This window comes from Micromys minutus, assembly GCF_963924665.1.
Source record: "Micromys minutus genome assembly, chromosome: 19".
Classification (NCBI taxonomy): domain Eukaryota; kingdom Metazoa; phylum Chordata; class Mammalia; order Rodentia; family Muridae; genus Micromys; species Micromys minutus.
Window position 1 is genome coordinate 35,538,780 of NC_137954.1, and position 15,117 is coordinate 35,553,896.

General features: G+C 52.0%; 2 protein-coding genes across 2 annotated transcripts; both read right to left on the reverse strand.

The window, feature by feature from the left end:
• Window positions 1-926: 926 nt before the first annotated feature.
• Window positions 927-3,615, reverse strand: LOC308432973 (alkaline phosphatase, germ cell type; the record flags this gene model as incomplete). Its single annotated transcript, XM_080932867.1, has 11 exons — window positions 927-1,219; window positions 1,300-1,416; window positions 1,522-1,713; window positions 1,797-1,931; window positions 2,019-2,091; window positions 2,196-2,330; window positions 2,547-2,719; window positions 2,817-2,991; window positions 3,133-3,248; window positions 3,352-3,468; window positions 3,552-3,615. The coding sequence occupies 11 exons, from the start codon at window positions 3,613-3,615 to the stop codon at window positions 927-929; spliced, it is 1,590 nt and encodes a 529-aa protein (XP_080788993.1).
• An 8,006-nt stretch (window positions 3,616-11,621) lies between these two features.
• Window positions 11,622-14,509, reverse strand: LOC308432972 (intestinal-type alkaline phosphatase 1; the record flags this gene model as incomplete). The annotated part of the gene is made up of 11 exons (XM_080932866.1): window positions 11,622-11,959; window positions 12,043-12,159; window positions 12,356-12,547; window positions 12,634-12,768; window positions 12,869-12,941; window positions 13,035-13,169; window positions 13,410-13,582; window positions 13,651-13,825; window positions 14,009-14,124; window positions 14,238-14,354; window positions 14,440-14,509. 11 exons carry the CDS (start codon window positions 14,507-14,509, stop codon window positions 11,622-11,624), a joined length of 1,641 nt encoding a protein of 546 aa, XP_080788992.1.
• Between the last annotated feature and the right edge of the window lie 608 nt (window positions 14,510-15,117).

Consider the following 15,117-nt stretch of genomic DNA (forward strand, 5'->3'; position numbering starts at 1 on the left):
CAAAAGAACCAGGCTATCAGTGAAAACCTACTATGAGACTGAAAACCCAGTGCTTTCCTACTTTCAATTAGAGAACTCCCAGATTTGCAGCCTGGCATGTGTGTACAGGATAAGGAGGAAAGCAACCTGATCATGTGGCCATGGTTGCAAGAGGTAGTAGCTCCTTGGAACCTCTCTTCCTCCACAAGAGAGGGGAAGCCTCAGGCCTTTGTTGTGGATCTCTAGCTCCTGAACTGGCTCTGCCCTGACTCTCCCAACCAAGACACCCCAGGGCATTAATTGGCACAATAGACTGCATTCTATGACCATGGACTACAATGAGTTCCAGGAGGTCACATACAGAGTGTGGCACCTGGGGAGGCCAGAGGACCTTGCTGCCTATGCTCTGGAACAGACACAAAAATGTGTTCACTGGTGTTGGCCACCTGAGCCTGTCCCACGTTGGCCTGAATTCAAGGTTTTTTGTTCCTCCTTTCTACTGGCCAATATGACGGGTGCCAGGACTTCTACTTGGCCAGGGGATGGATGACATTCCATCCCTGCCCCATCTAACCTCTGGCCCACCCAGGCACCTTCCAGCTGCTGCAGACAAACAGGTATCGACATAGTTTAACAATTGGTTTTATTGTCCTCAGAAGAAAGGAGGGTCCAGGAAGTGCTCTGCATTTTTACAGTAGCCAGACACAGCAGGAAACACCTACAGATTAGACTAGGCAAGACCCTGTCTCAAAAAACTGGGGGTGGGGGAGGGGAAGTGCCAGAAGAGGTCCAGTGGATTGCGGAGGCCTTATACTTAGGTACAGTTGCAGGACTGACAAACCAAGTTAGTTCTGAGGGTGAGTGGGAACCCAGAAAACAGTACTGGCCGAAGGCACTGAACAAGCCAGCTGTGGGACAGTGGCGTAGAGTCCAGTGAGCTTAGGCAGTCAGGGTTCAGCTGCCACCATCAGCATCAACATTTCCCCTGCCAACAGGCACAGCAAGGTGGAGCTGTAGCCTGGGGTCGCTGCACTGCTCTGGCCAGCAGGGGGCGCCAGGCCGCAGTCGGTGTAGGGCTCCAGGCAGGCTGCGAAGGCCATGACGTGGGCGATGTAGTTCTGTTCCTGCACTCCGTGCACCAGGTGCGCCTGTGGACCACGCGCAAAAATCGCCACGTCCTCCCCGCTGTGGGTCTCTGACGACAGGGGTACAGCTGCCTGCTGCCGGTACGTGGGGTTGCCTGCCAAGAACGGGTGTTCAGAGCAGGTCTTCCACCTCCATGAGCTCAGCCCAAGGTTGACAACCCCACACTGAACTTACTGCTCTCTTCCTTGGTGACATCAGCCCGGACGCCATAACGGAGCTTGTAGCCAGGACCGTTGCCATATAGGATCGAGGTAAAAGATTTGCCATCCCCAGCCTTGAAGGGAGCCAGCCCTGTAGGGAGAGGGGATGATCTGTTCTTCAAACTGAGCTGAAGCACCCTTTGTCACCAAATCCCTGCAAGGCAACAATATCTGCCATTGCCTGCCCCACGCCTACCAAAGATGGAGGTCCCTCTGTTTGTGTAGCCACCAAAAGAGAAGACGTGAGAGTGGTCAGCGGTGACAAGGATCATTGTGTCCTTCTCACTGGTGAGCTTGTCGGCCTTTTCAACGGCCGAGTCGAACATGACAGCCTCAGTCAGTGCACGGTAGGCTATAGACTCATGGTGGCCATGGTCGATGCGGCCCCCTGCAGGAAACCCGAGATGGAAGATGGTTGATGAGGGGTCCCCTGGCTCCTCCTCCTCCTCTCTGCCAGGCACAACCCCTCACCTTCCACAAAGAGGTAGAAGCCTTGTGGGTTCCTGCTGAGCATGCGCACAGCCACCTCTGTCATCTCGGCCAGGGAAGGATCCTGAGTAGGGTCTCGGTAGATGTCATATTTCATGTCGTTAGGTTCAAAGAGGCCTGAGGGACACAGAAACACACGGATCCCGGGCTGTATCGACACTTACATAGATGTTCTGTGAAGTCCTACTAAAAATGGTCTCTTACCCATGAGGTGAGTCACTGCTGAGTCCTGAGATGCCCGGATGAGCTCTGTGCGGTTCCAAACATAGCGGGCCCCCTGCAGGGACACAGCCAATCTACTCAGTACAAGCCTTCAAAGGGCGCAGCCCTCACTAATTTCTGCTCTGCCCTTTGCCCTCACCCCCACCCAACCCCCCATACCTGGTGCTTTGCCAGCCACTCCTGAACTAGGTTTCGTCCATCCAGTCTGGTTCCAGCCTGGTCAGCGTCAGTTGGATATTCCTGGTCTGGTGTCCCCTTGGGAAACATGAACTTGCGGCCACCACCGAGAATCACCTATAATCAGAAATGAGCTTGGGGACCTATCCTCTGTTCCCTCTTGATAACATCTGGTCCCAGCAGGTCTGAGGGAAGGGACTCTTTGGGCTGCACCTTCTCTACCCACCCTCCCTCCCCCACCCCCTGCCCACCACTCCAGAGCCCAAGACTTGTGGGCTGCATAGACCAGTGAGTGACTTTGCTCCAGCCCCCCTCCCTCACGTGGGGGCTCACATCAATGTCCGTGTTGGAGATGAGCTGTATAGAGATGTCTTTGCAGCCCTCCTGCATCGCAGAAGCAGACATTTCTGCATCCGAGTACCAGTCACGGTTCACAGTATGTGCGTAGGTGCTGGCTGGGGAGGCGTGCTGCACAGATGTGGTGGTCACCACTCCCACAGACTTTCCTAGAAATGACAGGAATCAGGTGGGCCACCTAGTGCTGCAAAAAGCCACATGAGTCACCCAGGACCTCCCAGGTCTATCGACCCTGTCCCAACGTACCTGCTTTCTTAGCGCGGTGCATTACCGAGACGACCTCATTACCCCACGTTGTGTTGCACTGGTTAAAGCGTGCAGCTGCGCTCAAGCCGATGACCTTCATGTTGGTTTTGACGCCGCAGAGAAAGGCTGTACCTGTGCCTGCGCTGTCCGGGACCTGCTTGTCGGTGTTGTATGTCTGGGGAGAAACGCCATCAGTTCAACTCTCCTGGTAGACATTAGTCCTTGTCTCTTTCTGGGATTCTGAATTCTTCCCCACCACCTTCCCGACAGACCAGCTTGCCACCCCCTGTGGAGACTAGGGTGCCTCCAAGCTCACCTTGGACAGAGCCATGTGGGGGAACCGGTCCATGGCTAGTTCTGTCTCCGGTCCCAGATGGCCTTGCTGCTGTCCCTTTAGAATCCGAGTAGCTGTTACTGTGGATACCCCCATCCCTGAAGGAGTAGAACATGGTCAGGACTGAACCCCTAGGCCCACCAGAGCCCTCGGGAGCCTGGAATATCAGAGTCCCAGGGTAGCCAGGCCTCACGCACTCACCATCCCCCATGAGGATGATGAGGTTCTTGGCTGATGTTTGAATGGGCTTCAGCTTCTTGGCGGCCTCCAGAGCCTCCGCTGCCTTTTCATTCCAGAAGGCCGGGTTCTCCTCCTCCACTGGTGAAGAAGAGAGTACGGGCAGGGTCAGACTGAAGACCCATGAGTGCAAAACAGACAGACACCTGAAGGAGCCTCCTTACCTGGGATGAGGCTCAGGGACACCTGTAGGCTGAGGCCCAGCAGCAGCAAGCAGGTTCTCCACATTGCTACGGCAGGGTTCGCGAGGATGATGGATGGAGAATCAGCAACACCAAAAGCCACAATATTAGCGGAGGTCCTGACTAGCTCCTCTTAAATAGGGGAAGAGTTAGTTCCTGCCTGAAAGGCTCAGAGTCCCTCCCTAATCCCTAGGCGCTACCCTGGCTCCACCCTATCCTGTGAACTGAAGCTTGTCTGGCTTTAAGAAGTTGGCAGGGTATGGAAGTCTAGGCCAATGTCCTGAATCTGCAGCTGTGGGTGGGTCCTAGGCATCTCCCCCACATTAGGTGGGAGGCTGGAGACAGTTACTGTCCGAGTGAAGAGCCATAATCTTATGCCGGAGTGGTCACCGGCCCCTCCCATGGGCATCTGTCTCTTTGTTCCAGGGAGTCTTGCTCCCAGTTGCCTCTCCCCTGACTCAGGCAGGTATGGTATCCAGGAGTATTGGTCAGGGGGGATGTTGAATTGGAAAGATGGGGGTGATGATGGGTCCTGTAGAACCTCTTTGCACCACAGCTGCTAGGATAAGAAACTGTAAGCTTCCTGTAGTCTAGGGGTAGGCTAGGCTCACGGTGGCCAAGATGTGTGGGGATCAAACCATGTGCCATTGATGGGTGAGTGGATCAGAGAAATGTGATCCGGATAGGTGTGGTGGGTCAAGGCTGTAAGCCAGGTCTTCTGAGTCACGGTAGGAAGATTTAAGGCTAACCTGAGCTACATAGGAAGTATATTGACTCAACAGCGACTAAATAGATGGGCAGGCCGGCCGTTAATCATAGTACCTCAGGGGTGGAGGCAGGCAAGATCTCTGTGAGTTGAAGGCAAGCCTGGTCTACACAGTGAGTTCCAGGACAGCCATAACTACACAGAAAAACCCTGTCTTAAATCCCACCCCTCAAAACAAATAAAAACAACAACAACAAAAACCTAATCCATTAAACCAGACTTGGTAGCACATTCCTTTAATTCCATCACTTAGAAGGTAGGGTGGGGGAGGGGTGGATCTCTGAGAGCTCAAGGCCAACTTGTTCTACAAAGTGATTCCCTGGGTAATGCATACCTTGCATAAAGACCCACGCCTTTAATCCCAACACTCAAGAGACAGGCAAAGGGAATCTCTGAGTTTGAGACTAGAATGGCCTACAGGTCAGCCAAGGCTACACAGAGAAACCCTGCCTCAAAAAAACAAACAAACAAACAAAAACAGGAGGGGTAGGGGAGGCTGGAGAAATAGTAGTTCAAGGTCATTTTTTAGAAGATCTTAAGATCATGTCTCAAAAAACAAATCAAAGTGAGAAGGATGTCAGATTTCCAACGTCCCAGCAGTGGGAAGGAGAAGCAGAGGGGCAGGCTTGGAGGACAGCCTGAGCTATGAGATAGGGCAGCCTGGGCTATGAGATAGAGCTTGCTTCAAAAACCCAAACTTGACCTGGGCAGGGTGGTGCACACCTTTAACCCCAGCCCTCTAATGCACAGTGAGATCCTATTTCAAAACAGACAGACAAGTAACGTAAACCTCTCCTCACTTCAGCTCCACTCACCAAGACCCTCCCACAGCTGCCTCCTCCTCTACCCATGTCTCATCACACCTGGGCCACAAGGCTGCCCCCCCAAATCCAGAGTGCCTTCACCTGCTGTTCTGAGCACCTGCCTGTCCCACTAAGCCCCTACTATGCTTACTGTGGGCTGGAGAAGCTGCATCTACATGTTTATTATGGTCCTGTGGAAATCAGTGTGATGCGCTGTGTCTGTGGGCCCAGGCACTAAGGCTGGGGTGGAATGGTCACTTGAGTTCATAAGCTTAAGACTAGCTAAGGCTAAGCTTAACATAGTGAGTTCCAGGCTATCCTGGGCTATGTATCTCGAGACACTGTTTCAATAGTAGCAGTAGTAAATAGTAATGTTCTGGCAGACTGCTCACCTGAGATGTGGATTATGGAGCTGAAATAAGGGAGAACCAAATTGGCCCTGGGCTATCTTAACCATTAAAAAAGTCACTTAACTGGTGTTGTTGTTATTGTTGTTGTTTTGAGACAAGGTTATACTATGTAACCCTGGCTGGCCTGAAATTGGCTATAAAGACCAGTCTGGCTTTGAACTCACAGAGAATTCAGCTGCCTCTTCCACCCCAAGGATCCAGATATTTATATCTGACATTCCTATTGGCTGCTGGAAAATCTCTCTGGTTGACTCACTCAGCTTAGCTGACCCCTGACCTCCCTAAAACTACGAATGTTACCAAGTTCAACCTAAACCTAAGCTCCCAGGTTACAAACATGGGCCCCAGAGCCTGATCTATAATTTATTTCTATTGAGATAGGGTCTAAATAGATGTCCCAGGTTGTTTTTGACATTGCTATATAGCCCTGGTTGGCCTTGGAATCCTCCTACTTGAGTCTCCCAAGTAGCTGGGTTTGTGGGCATGTGCCACTGTGCGAGGTCATTCCCTTGCTTGTTTCATTTTATTTTGTTTTATTTTACTTTTATTGAGATAAGGTCTCACTCTGAAGCCATGCAGGCTTCAAACTTAAAACAATTCTCCTGCCTCCAACTGCAAAGTGGTAGAATGAATCGGATACACTTCTATGTCTAGTTTTGGATGGTGATTGTTTCACGTTTTGCTTTTGTGTTCTTGGTTTTATTGAGTAAGAATCTCATGTAGCTAAGGCTAGCCATGACCTTGTGTGTAGCCTAAGATGATCCTGAACTCCTGATGCTCCTGCTTCCTCCTTCCAAGTGCTTGGATTCATGTAGATGCCACAATGCCCAGTCTGGTTTTGTCTTTGATGTAGGATCTCCTGAAACCCATGCTGACCTAAAGTCACTTTGGAACTCCTGATCTTTTACCTCCATCTCTGGAGCACTGGGATGACAGGCAGATGCTGGCAGGGTCCAGCCACAGGTGGGTTTGTTTGATTTGATTTGGGGAGTTTGATATCCTGACTCTGGGCCTCATATAGCCCAGGCTGCTCTTGAACTCAATACGTAGCCAAGGACAGCCCTGAATTCCCGATCTTCCTGCCTTTACCTCCTGAGGGCGAGGATCATACGCATATGCTACCATGTCTGGTTTTATTCAGTGCTGGGATCAAACCAAGGATTTCACACACACCAGACAAACACTTGGGCAACTGAACTAATTCCCGAGCCCACTGGAGAAACTCTGAACAATTTGCAGAGGGCTCAGCCACTCTCTGTACTGCCAGCAAAGCTTACAGGACCCAGTTTCAGTGTCGACTGGATTGATTTCATTTGTGACCCTCTGTGACCCACAGCAATGTGTCATCTTTTATTAAAGATTTATTTATTTTATGCATGTGAGTACACTGTTGCTGTCTTCGGATCCCATTACAGATGGTTGTGAGCAACCACGTGGTTGCTGGGAATTGAACTCAGGACCTCTGGAAGAGCAGTCAGTGCTGAGCCATCTCTCTAGACCAATTTGTTATCTTTTGAAGGCTGACATAAGGGCCTCCATTTTGAATCTGCTGTTGTCATTATCTTTGCTATTGTGATAGGTGTACAGTGTCAAGTGCCTCCCTTGCAGTTATGGCAACCCCGACTTCCTCAGCTGTCTTGAAAACTGTCCATGTGTCTGCAAAAGACTGGGGATCAGGTACACATCACCTGTCACCTGTGGTGATCAAAAAGATGTCATCCATACCTAAAGGCTATATAGACAACCCAGCCACTCAGGGGCCACCTCATGTCTGAGGTACCTGACATGGGGAAACTAGTTGCTGTTCTCCCATTGACAGCTATGATCCACTGTGGAGTCAGAGGTGCAGGCCCCAGAACCAGGTGTGGCAGTACACACTTGTCAGTGGATGGAGGCAGGAAGATGGGGAGTTCAAGGACAAGTAGCAACTTAGAGAGTTCCAGAGCAGTCTGGGATGAACAAACAAAATGCCAGGGGCTGAAGCTCAGATGGAAGCCAGCTTGTCTGCTATGCCTGAAACCCAGACTGGAAGTCAGTCTCCAGCGTAACACAAACTGGCCATAGTGGTGCGAGCCTGTCATCTTCAGGTTTAGGAATCAGGAGGATCAGAGGTGCAAGGCAAAGAAGTCCTGGGCTACTGGAGGCCCTGGCTCAAAAGAGCAAAACTGGAAACAAAACAAACTCTCACCAAAACAAACACAAAAGTCACCAGTGACTATGTACTGTTTTCATCTGTGTGTGTGTGTGTGTGTGTGTGTGTGTGTGTGTCTATATAAACTCCTTCTACCTTTGAATAACCTTTACCTGGGGCCGGAGCACACCAGACTGATAGAATAACTCTCGGAGGTGGGCTTCAGGGTTTTCCTGTTCTCTGTGCAGGAGCAGGGGTGGCTCCTGACTGATTCTGCCCTACCCCCACTCTCACTCTGATCTCTCCAGGACAGTTCACCAGGAGCTTTGGTGACAACTCAACATTCCAGAAACACATGGCCAGGTCTGCGGATAGATGTGGAGCACCAGAAGGCCCAGCACAGGAGTACGGAGAGGGAGAGGGAGAGAGGGCAGTGCTTTCTCCAGGAAGACACCTCAGGGAACTAAGTCTTCACCTTTCTCTCAAGGGAGCCTCCCCCAGGAAGTCAGTGTGATCATCCTACCTCCTGCTGATGAAAGACGGTTTCGGTTTTCTGTGTCTTTTCCCAGGCGTCACATTCAGCAGACTTCATGTGATCAAGTTCCAAGCCCACAGAACCACCCGGGGTTTGGTCAGCCGGTATAAAGGCATGAAGCACCTGAGCAGGGGGGTGGGCTGTGTCTAGAAGTCATCTCAGGCCCCACCCAGCCAGTGACCCTCTTTTCACTTGAGGTAGGGCATCTTTCCTCTCAGGTCATGCCTGTATATGCATTTAAGGGGCCTGGGCCCTCCTGCCTTCCTGAGTGTGTGTGTGTCCATCAAGGAAGTCTGTCACACATGACTAGTGCTGCTCCATTGAGCAGGTACAATATGTTCTGCCTGTGGGTGGACCAAAAGGACTCACCACAGAGCAGTGGGGGCCTGTCACAGGCTCGGTTAGGGGTTATATGAAGATTCTTTGTGCCATAGCAAGAGTGAAGTCCATAAAAGATGTAGGAGCCCCTGGGGCAGCGATATCTAATTATTACTGTCAGTTCTGAATACGTGGACCAGGGCCACTGACTGTAGAGGCTGTGACCCTCAGGCAGCCGCCGAATGAGACTCGGGGCATGATCAACGTGGCCATATTCTTTTTCGCTGGCTGGACCACACAAACACTTCCCGTTATAGGCTAGTGTGATTTTTGCCCATGAGAACTCCCCAGCTGTTGGGAATCTAAGAGGTGGCTGGTACTGGGAGGGGAGCTAGGAGGATCTGGGCTCAGACAGAGCACTGGAGGAAGAGTTAAATAATTCCCCTGGAGTAGTCAGGGTTTAGCCAAACCTTGGAAGCCGTAATATCTACCTCATAAGCAAGGAGGTCAGGGGGAGAGGCCATGTTCTCTACGGAGATGGTGTTACTCGGGGGTTTTGTGTTTCCTTAAATCCAAGATCAGGGTCCCAGAGAAACCTGCCCGACTCTCATAGAAGAGCCTCTGTCCAGGTGCAGACCCTGGTGGCACGCAGGGTATCCTAGGAACGTCTGCCTAGCTTATTAGGGGCAGATGTTGTGAAGCAGAAGCCCCAGGGATTCTACAGTTTGAGCCTTGGCTAACGGATGATGTAAGCAGCAGGGTCTGGCGGCTGCCAGGGCGGGGACAGGGACATTACAAAATATTGGGTCAACCTGCTATTCACCCCAGATCTCTGTCAAAGTCTAACCAATCACCCCTCAGCAAGGCGTCATCTCCATGTACAACACAGAGACTCTGGGGCACCTACAGATCAGCTCCCATATGAGGGATGCCCATTCCTGATGGACAGGCAATCTGAGGAAGTCCTGGACCTCTGGGTCACCTTCTCAGGTATGTTCAAGGTTCTCCTGCCCTCAGCCCCACAGCCTCAGTGGAAGTGGCTGCCAGACCAGATCTTCCAAGAGCATTTCTCTGAGGTGTTCCTAGCTATGAAGAATCTGCAACAGGTGCCCCTGCCCATCCTCCCTACCCCACAGGTGAGGCTGCAGATCTCCAGTACCTGCACTCCCAGCTCCTTGCCTCAGGGCCCCTCCACCAGGCTCCCAGAGTTGTCATGGTGACCTGTGAATTTCCATGTCTGCTAAAGCCATGCCTCAGGAGGCAGGCGGGAGCACTGGAGTTGGGAAACCAGATGCCCCTGGTCACATGGTCACTGCTGCCTTGTGAGAATGTGGAAAGGCTGGGGTCTTCCTGCGTTGCCCTTGCCTCCTGGGATGTTTTCCAGGTCAGGTGTGACCACAGCTATCTGCCCTGACCACCTTGGGGAAGAGCTGATTGGTCTCTGTCCATCTTGAGGAGATGTGGCCTAAGATAAGGAGGACAATGATGAACATGGCACTGAGGGGCCCAGGGATTTTTATAGCCCCACACTCTCCTTACAGCTTTTCCCTCCCACTGCGGGCCTCACAGCTTCACTCTCCCACTAAGAGCTTTTGCAGTACCACACACTCCAAGGAATGCTTCTACCTTATCTGGGAAGCCCCTGGAATGTAGAGGAAGACCCAGGCAGGCACTGAGCAGTACTCCTTCCCGGGGAGCAGTGTCTTATCTGGGCAGCCCTGGAATGTAGGGCATAGGCCCTTAGATGCAACCCACGTTGGCAGCAGCCAATCAATTTAAAGTCAACTAAACCCACCAATACTCGCATGCCTAATCACCATCACTGTAGCCCACCCATTACTAAGTGTATAAAAACTATACTAATGGAGGGTGCCGCATTGCCTCTCCTCAGGATGTGGGCCACCCCAGTGCACTGGACTAATAAACCTCTTGCTCTTGCATCGATCCCCGATCTCTCGTCTCATTCATGGAAGTCTCAAATAAGTAAGACTCAATTTGGGTCTTATAGCACCAAGTCTGCCTGGGCCAGGCTAATGGCTGCTCTCACAAATTGGCTTCTCTGGGTGTAGGACAGATGCTGAACTAGACTACCAGGCCACTCCTGGCCTCCACCTAGGTGGTTCTCTGCAGTTTCGAAGTCCAGGTTCAGCTTGGGTCTTTGTCTTCATTGCATCCCCTGGCTGCTCTCTGCGGGCCGATTTGCTGCACCCATCTTGCTCTCCTTCTCTAATCAGCTAAGTGGCAGGGCCTTGGGCGAGGGCTGGGCTCTGGGTAGCCAAGTTGTTCAGCCTTCTGGAGACCTGCAGCTTTTTGTCAGAAGGCAGAGTCTGGAAGTTGTGAGTGACTCACTCTGTTTTGTCTATTTTCGTTCAACCATCCACTCCTCAGATAGCCTCTTTCTGACTTCCTAATCTCCACTACCCACTTCAGTACCCGTCCTCTGTCCCACAGATGTCCAGAGTTTTTCTTACTAAAAAGTACCAGAGGCATCACCTTATATATAATTTTATTGTTGCGTCTCTTCAAGGACTAGGGACAAGAGTCAGTAATGTTCTTCATTCAGTTTCTGAATGCAGCCTGAGATGGACCAGGGGTGGGATCAAAGGCTGCTCTGGGTTGTTTGCTTTAGACTCCACACCCTCCAGGACTTTTGAGAATTCCTTTCATGCATGAGAGCAAGCCAAGGCCTAAAAATCTGAGTTACTTGGGTCCCTGTGAAGGGTGACGGTTTGGGGAGGAGCCTGGGGCAGCCCCAAGCTTTAGCCTTCTGGATACCATTTGGTACCTCCCACTCCAGAGGAAGCAGAAAAGCAGAAGCCCAGAGTTATAAAGCAAATTATAAATACCAGGTGACCCTTAGAGCTGTGGGCTGCGATGGCATCTCGACGTCTGGATGAGAGAATTACCAAGTTGGGGTGCAAAAACCAGCATTGAGACCTTTAGGTAGAGAATGGTGAGCATGGGACTGATAGGGCACAGGAATGTGTGTGTGTGTGTGTGTGTGTGTGTGTGTGTGTGTGTGTGTGTGTGAGTGAGTGAAAGCAACCAGAGATGGAACCCTGAGGAGGAGCCCAGCGGGGATCTGACCATCAGGATACCACCATGGTTGTCGCTATAAGCAGCAGCATGCTGACCAGCAGCTGTAGGGATAGCAGGACAGTGGCCTGGCCTGCTGCCTTGTTTGTGGTGGCTGGGGTGGTGGTGGTGGTGATGGTGTTGCTGCTCTGGCCAGCAGGGGGCGCCAGGCCACAGTCGGTGTAGGGCTCCAGGCAGCCTGCAAAGGCCATGACATGCGCAATATAGTTCTGTTCCTGAACTCCGTGCACCAGTTGCGCCTGCGGGCCACGCGCGAATATGGCCACGTCTTCCCCGCCGTGGGTCTCTGAAGACAGGGGTACAGCTGCCTGCTGCCGGTAGCTGGCCTCACCTAGGGAAACAGGGTGTTTAGGGGAGCAGCGTCCATCTGCCCTGGTCTCCTCTGCTCAAGCTAAGCAACGTTGTAGAACTTACCACTCTCAATTTCTGTGACATTGGGCCGGTTGCCTGAATTAAGCACGTAACCCGGGCCGTTGCCATAGAGAATGGAGGTGTAGGATTTGTTATCTAGGGCATTGAGTGGGGCCAGACCTGGATGGGAGAAGAGAGACATCATATCCTCATACTGACTACAGCTTTTGGAGTGGGTGAGCTCATTTTGTTTGCTCAATGGTTACATTCTCCACAAGGCCATTTTGTGCCATTTTGACAGGTGAGGCCCAGCGATAACTGTCCCCATAGATCTGAACCAACATTACCTTGACACTGCCCCTGATGCTTGGCTTACCAAAGATGGAGGTTCCCCTAAATGTGTAGCCACCAAACGCGAAGACATGGGAATGGTCAGCAGTGACTATGGTCAGTGTGTCCTTCTCACTGGTAAGCTGGCTGGCCTTCTCGATGGCTGAGTCGAACATGACAGCCTCGGTCAGCGCCAGGTAAGCTGTGCCCGCGTGGTGGCCTTGGTCAATACGACCCCCTTCAGGAAGCAAGTGATGGGGGAGATGTTTGAGTTCTCTCAGGACCCCTTGCCCCTTCTCTTTTCTGCCAGGCATAACCACTCACCTTCCACAAAGAGGTAGAAGCCTTGTGGGTTCCTGCTGAGCATGCGCACAGCCACCTCTGTCATCTCGGCCAGGGAAGGGTCTACTGAGGAATTTCGGTTGACATCATATTTCATTTCTGCTGGCTCGAAGAGGCCTGAGGGGCATAGAAATTCATGGTGGCAACCAAGTTCCGGGGGAAGGACGCTGATGGCACGCATACACATGGAGGTGCTAGGGCAGAACTAGGGTATTACCCATGAGGTGCGTCACTGCTGAGTCATTGGATGCCTGAAGGAGCTCTTGGCGATTCCAAACATACCGGGCCCCCTGCAGAGACACAGCCAGTCTTAGCACAGAGCTCTGAGAGGCACAGTCCTCTCCTAAGCCTTGTCTTGGCCCCTTCTCTGGAACCCACATCACCTGGTACTTTGCCAACCACTCCTTCACCAGGTCCCGATTATCCAGCCTGATTCCAGCCTGGTCAGGGTCATCTGGGTACTCAGGGTCTGGAGTCCCCTTGGGAAACATGAACTTTCGGCCTCCACCGAGGATCACCTTTGGTCAGAGGATCAGCACAAGTAGACTTAGGGCTTTATGATCTCCCTACCCACTCCTGAAAGACAGTCCTTATGTCCCCACCATGTCTGTGAGATATGCTCCTCCTGGATGTTCCACACCCACCCCTTACATAGGTATACTGCAGGGGACTTAGAGTTCAGGCTGTGTATGCCTGGAACTATGACCAGTCCAAGGTTCATCCTTTGTTCAACCCTCCGGCTGGTTCTTGGAGCTCACATCAATGTCCATGTTGGAAATGAGCTGTTGGGCAATGTCCTTGCAGCCCTCCTGGACTGCAGAAGCAGGCATATCTGCATCCGAGTACCAGTTACGGTTCACTGTATGTGCATAGGTGCCGGCTGGAGAGGCGTGCTGCACCCTGGTCGTGGTCACCACTCCTACAGACTTCCCTGCAGATAATAGACAATCAGCCAGTGATGCAGCCCAGTCTTAGCCCCCGAGCCCAACACCAACTTACCTGCTTTCTTTGCACGGTACATCACAGAGAAGACCTCGTTGCCAAACGTGGTCTTGCACTGGTCCAATCGCGCTGCTGCGCTCACACCGATGGTCTTGTAGTTGGCTTTGACTCCGCAGAGATAGGCAGTGGCTGTACCTGCACTGTCTGGGACCTGTCTGTCCACATTGTATGTCTGGGGACAGAGACACTCTCAGCTGGGAAGTACTGGTAGACATTAATTAGTCCCTGCTTCCTGGGACATGTCCTTACTGTCCTGGTTGCAAACTTGGGCTCCAGTTCTTCCAGTTCTGAGTTCTTCCTCCTCTGGGCATCTCCAGCCCCCTTTCCCATCCTATATGCGTGTTCTAGTACTCACCTTGGACAGAGCCGTGTATGGGAAATGGTCCATGGCCAGAGGTGTCTCAGGTCCTAGATGACCTTTCAACTGTCCCTTTAGTATTCTGGTGGCTGTCACCGTGGGCACCCCCATCCCTAAAGGAACAGAACCAGGTTAGGCCTGAGCTTCCAGGCTTTCCAGGACCCATCAGTGGCCTTGGGTACTTGGAGTACAAGGGCTTTAGGGTGGCCGTGTCTTGAACACTTACCATCTCCTAGGAAGATGATGAGGTTCTTGGCTGATGTCTGAATGGGCTGAAGCTTTTTGGAAACATCCAGGGCCTCCTTTGCCTTTTGGTTCCAGAAGGCCGGGTTCTCCTCTTCCACTGAACAAGAGGAAGTATACCCAGGTTAGTCCAAGTAGGGTAGTGGGTTAGTCCTTCTGTGGGAGTCAGAAAGGAGCCTTCTTACCTGGGATGATACCAAAGGACAGATGTATCCTGAGACCCAAAAACAGCAGCAGCACCCAGTCTCCCTGCATGGTTGGGGCTACTGTTGGGCTGCTCAGCTAGAGAACCAAGGTACCAGCTCCCTCTTAGCCTGCCTGGGCTCAAGTCAGAGATGGACTTCGTCCCTGGCTGTAAAGGGTCCTTGTTCCTCCTCTAGATGTAATCAACCTGGCCCCACCCCTGCCCTGTGAACTAAAGTCTGGCTCTTGGGGTGTGGCTAGGCCAGGGGTCCTATGTCTACTGCAGGTTAGGTGGGAGGCCAGGGGCAACAAATCCTGGAAGAGAAACAATTGCTATATGCTGCTTGCACCACCCTCTATTCACGACTGACTTGTCAGGGATTCCTCACACTTCCTGAGAGCCAGCTGGAGCCAGGGTCTGCTATGGTGCTCAAAGAAAGTAGGGTTTCGAGTACCCAGTCTAAGCCAGGACCTGGCTTTGGTCCCCTGGGTCCAGGAAACCCACTGTGAAGAAGGAAGCACAGAGAGTGGTCTGAGTTCCCTACCCTACAATTGTCTTCTCACTAGCCTTGGCACACTCGGGATGTAGCCCCGAAGTGACTGCTATGGGGACAAATAGTATTGCCGGGAATACCAAGAAGGGAACCTTGAGGACATGGAGCTTCAGTTATTGGTGGTGT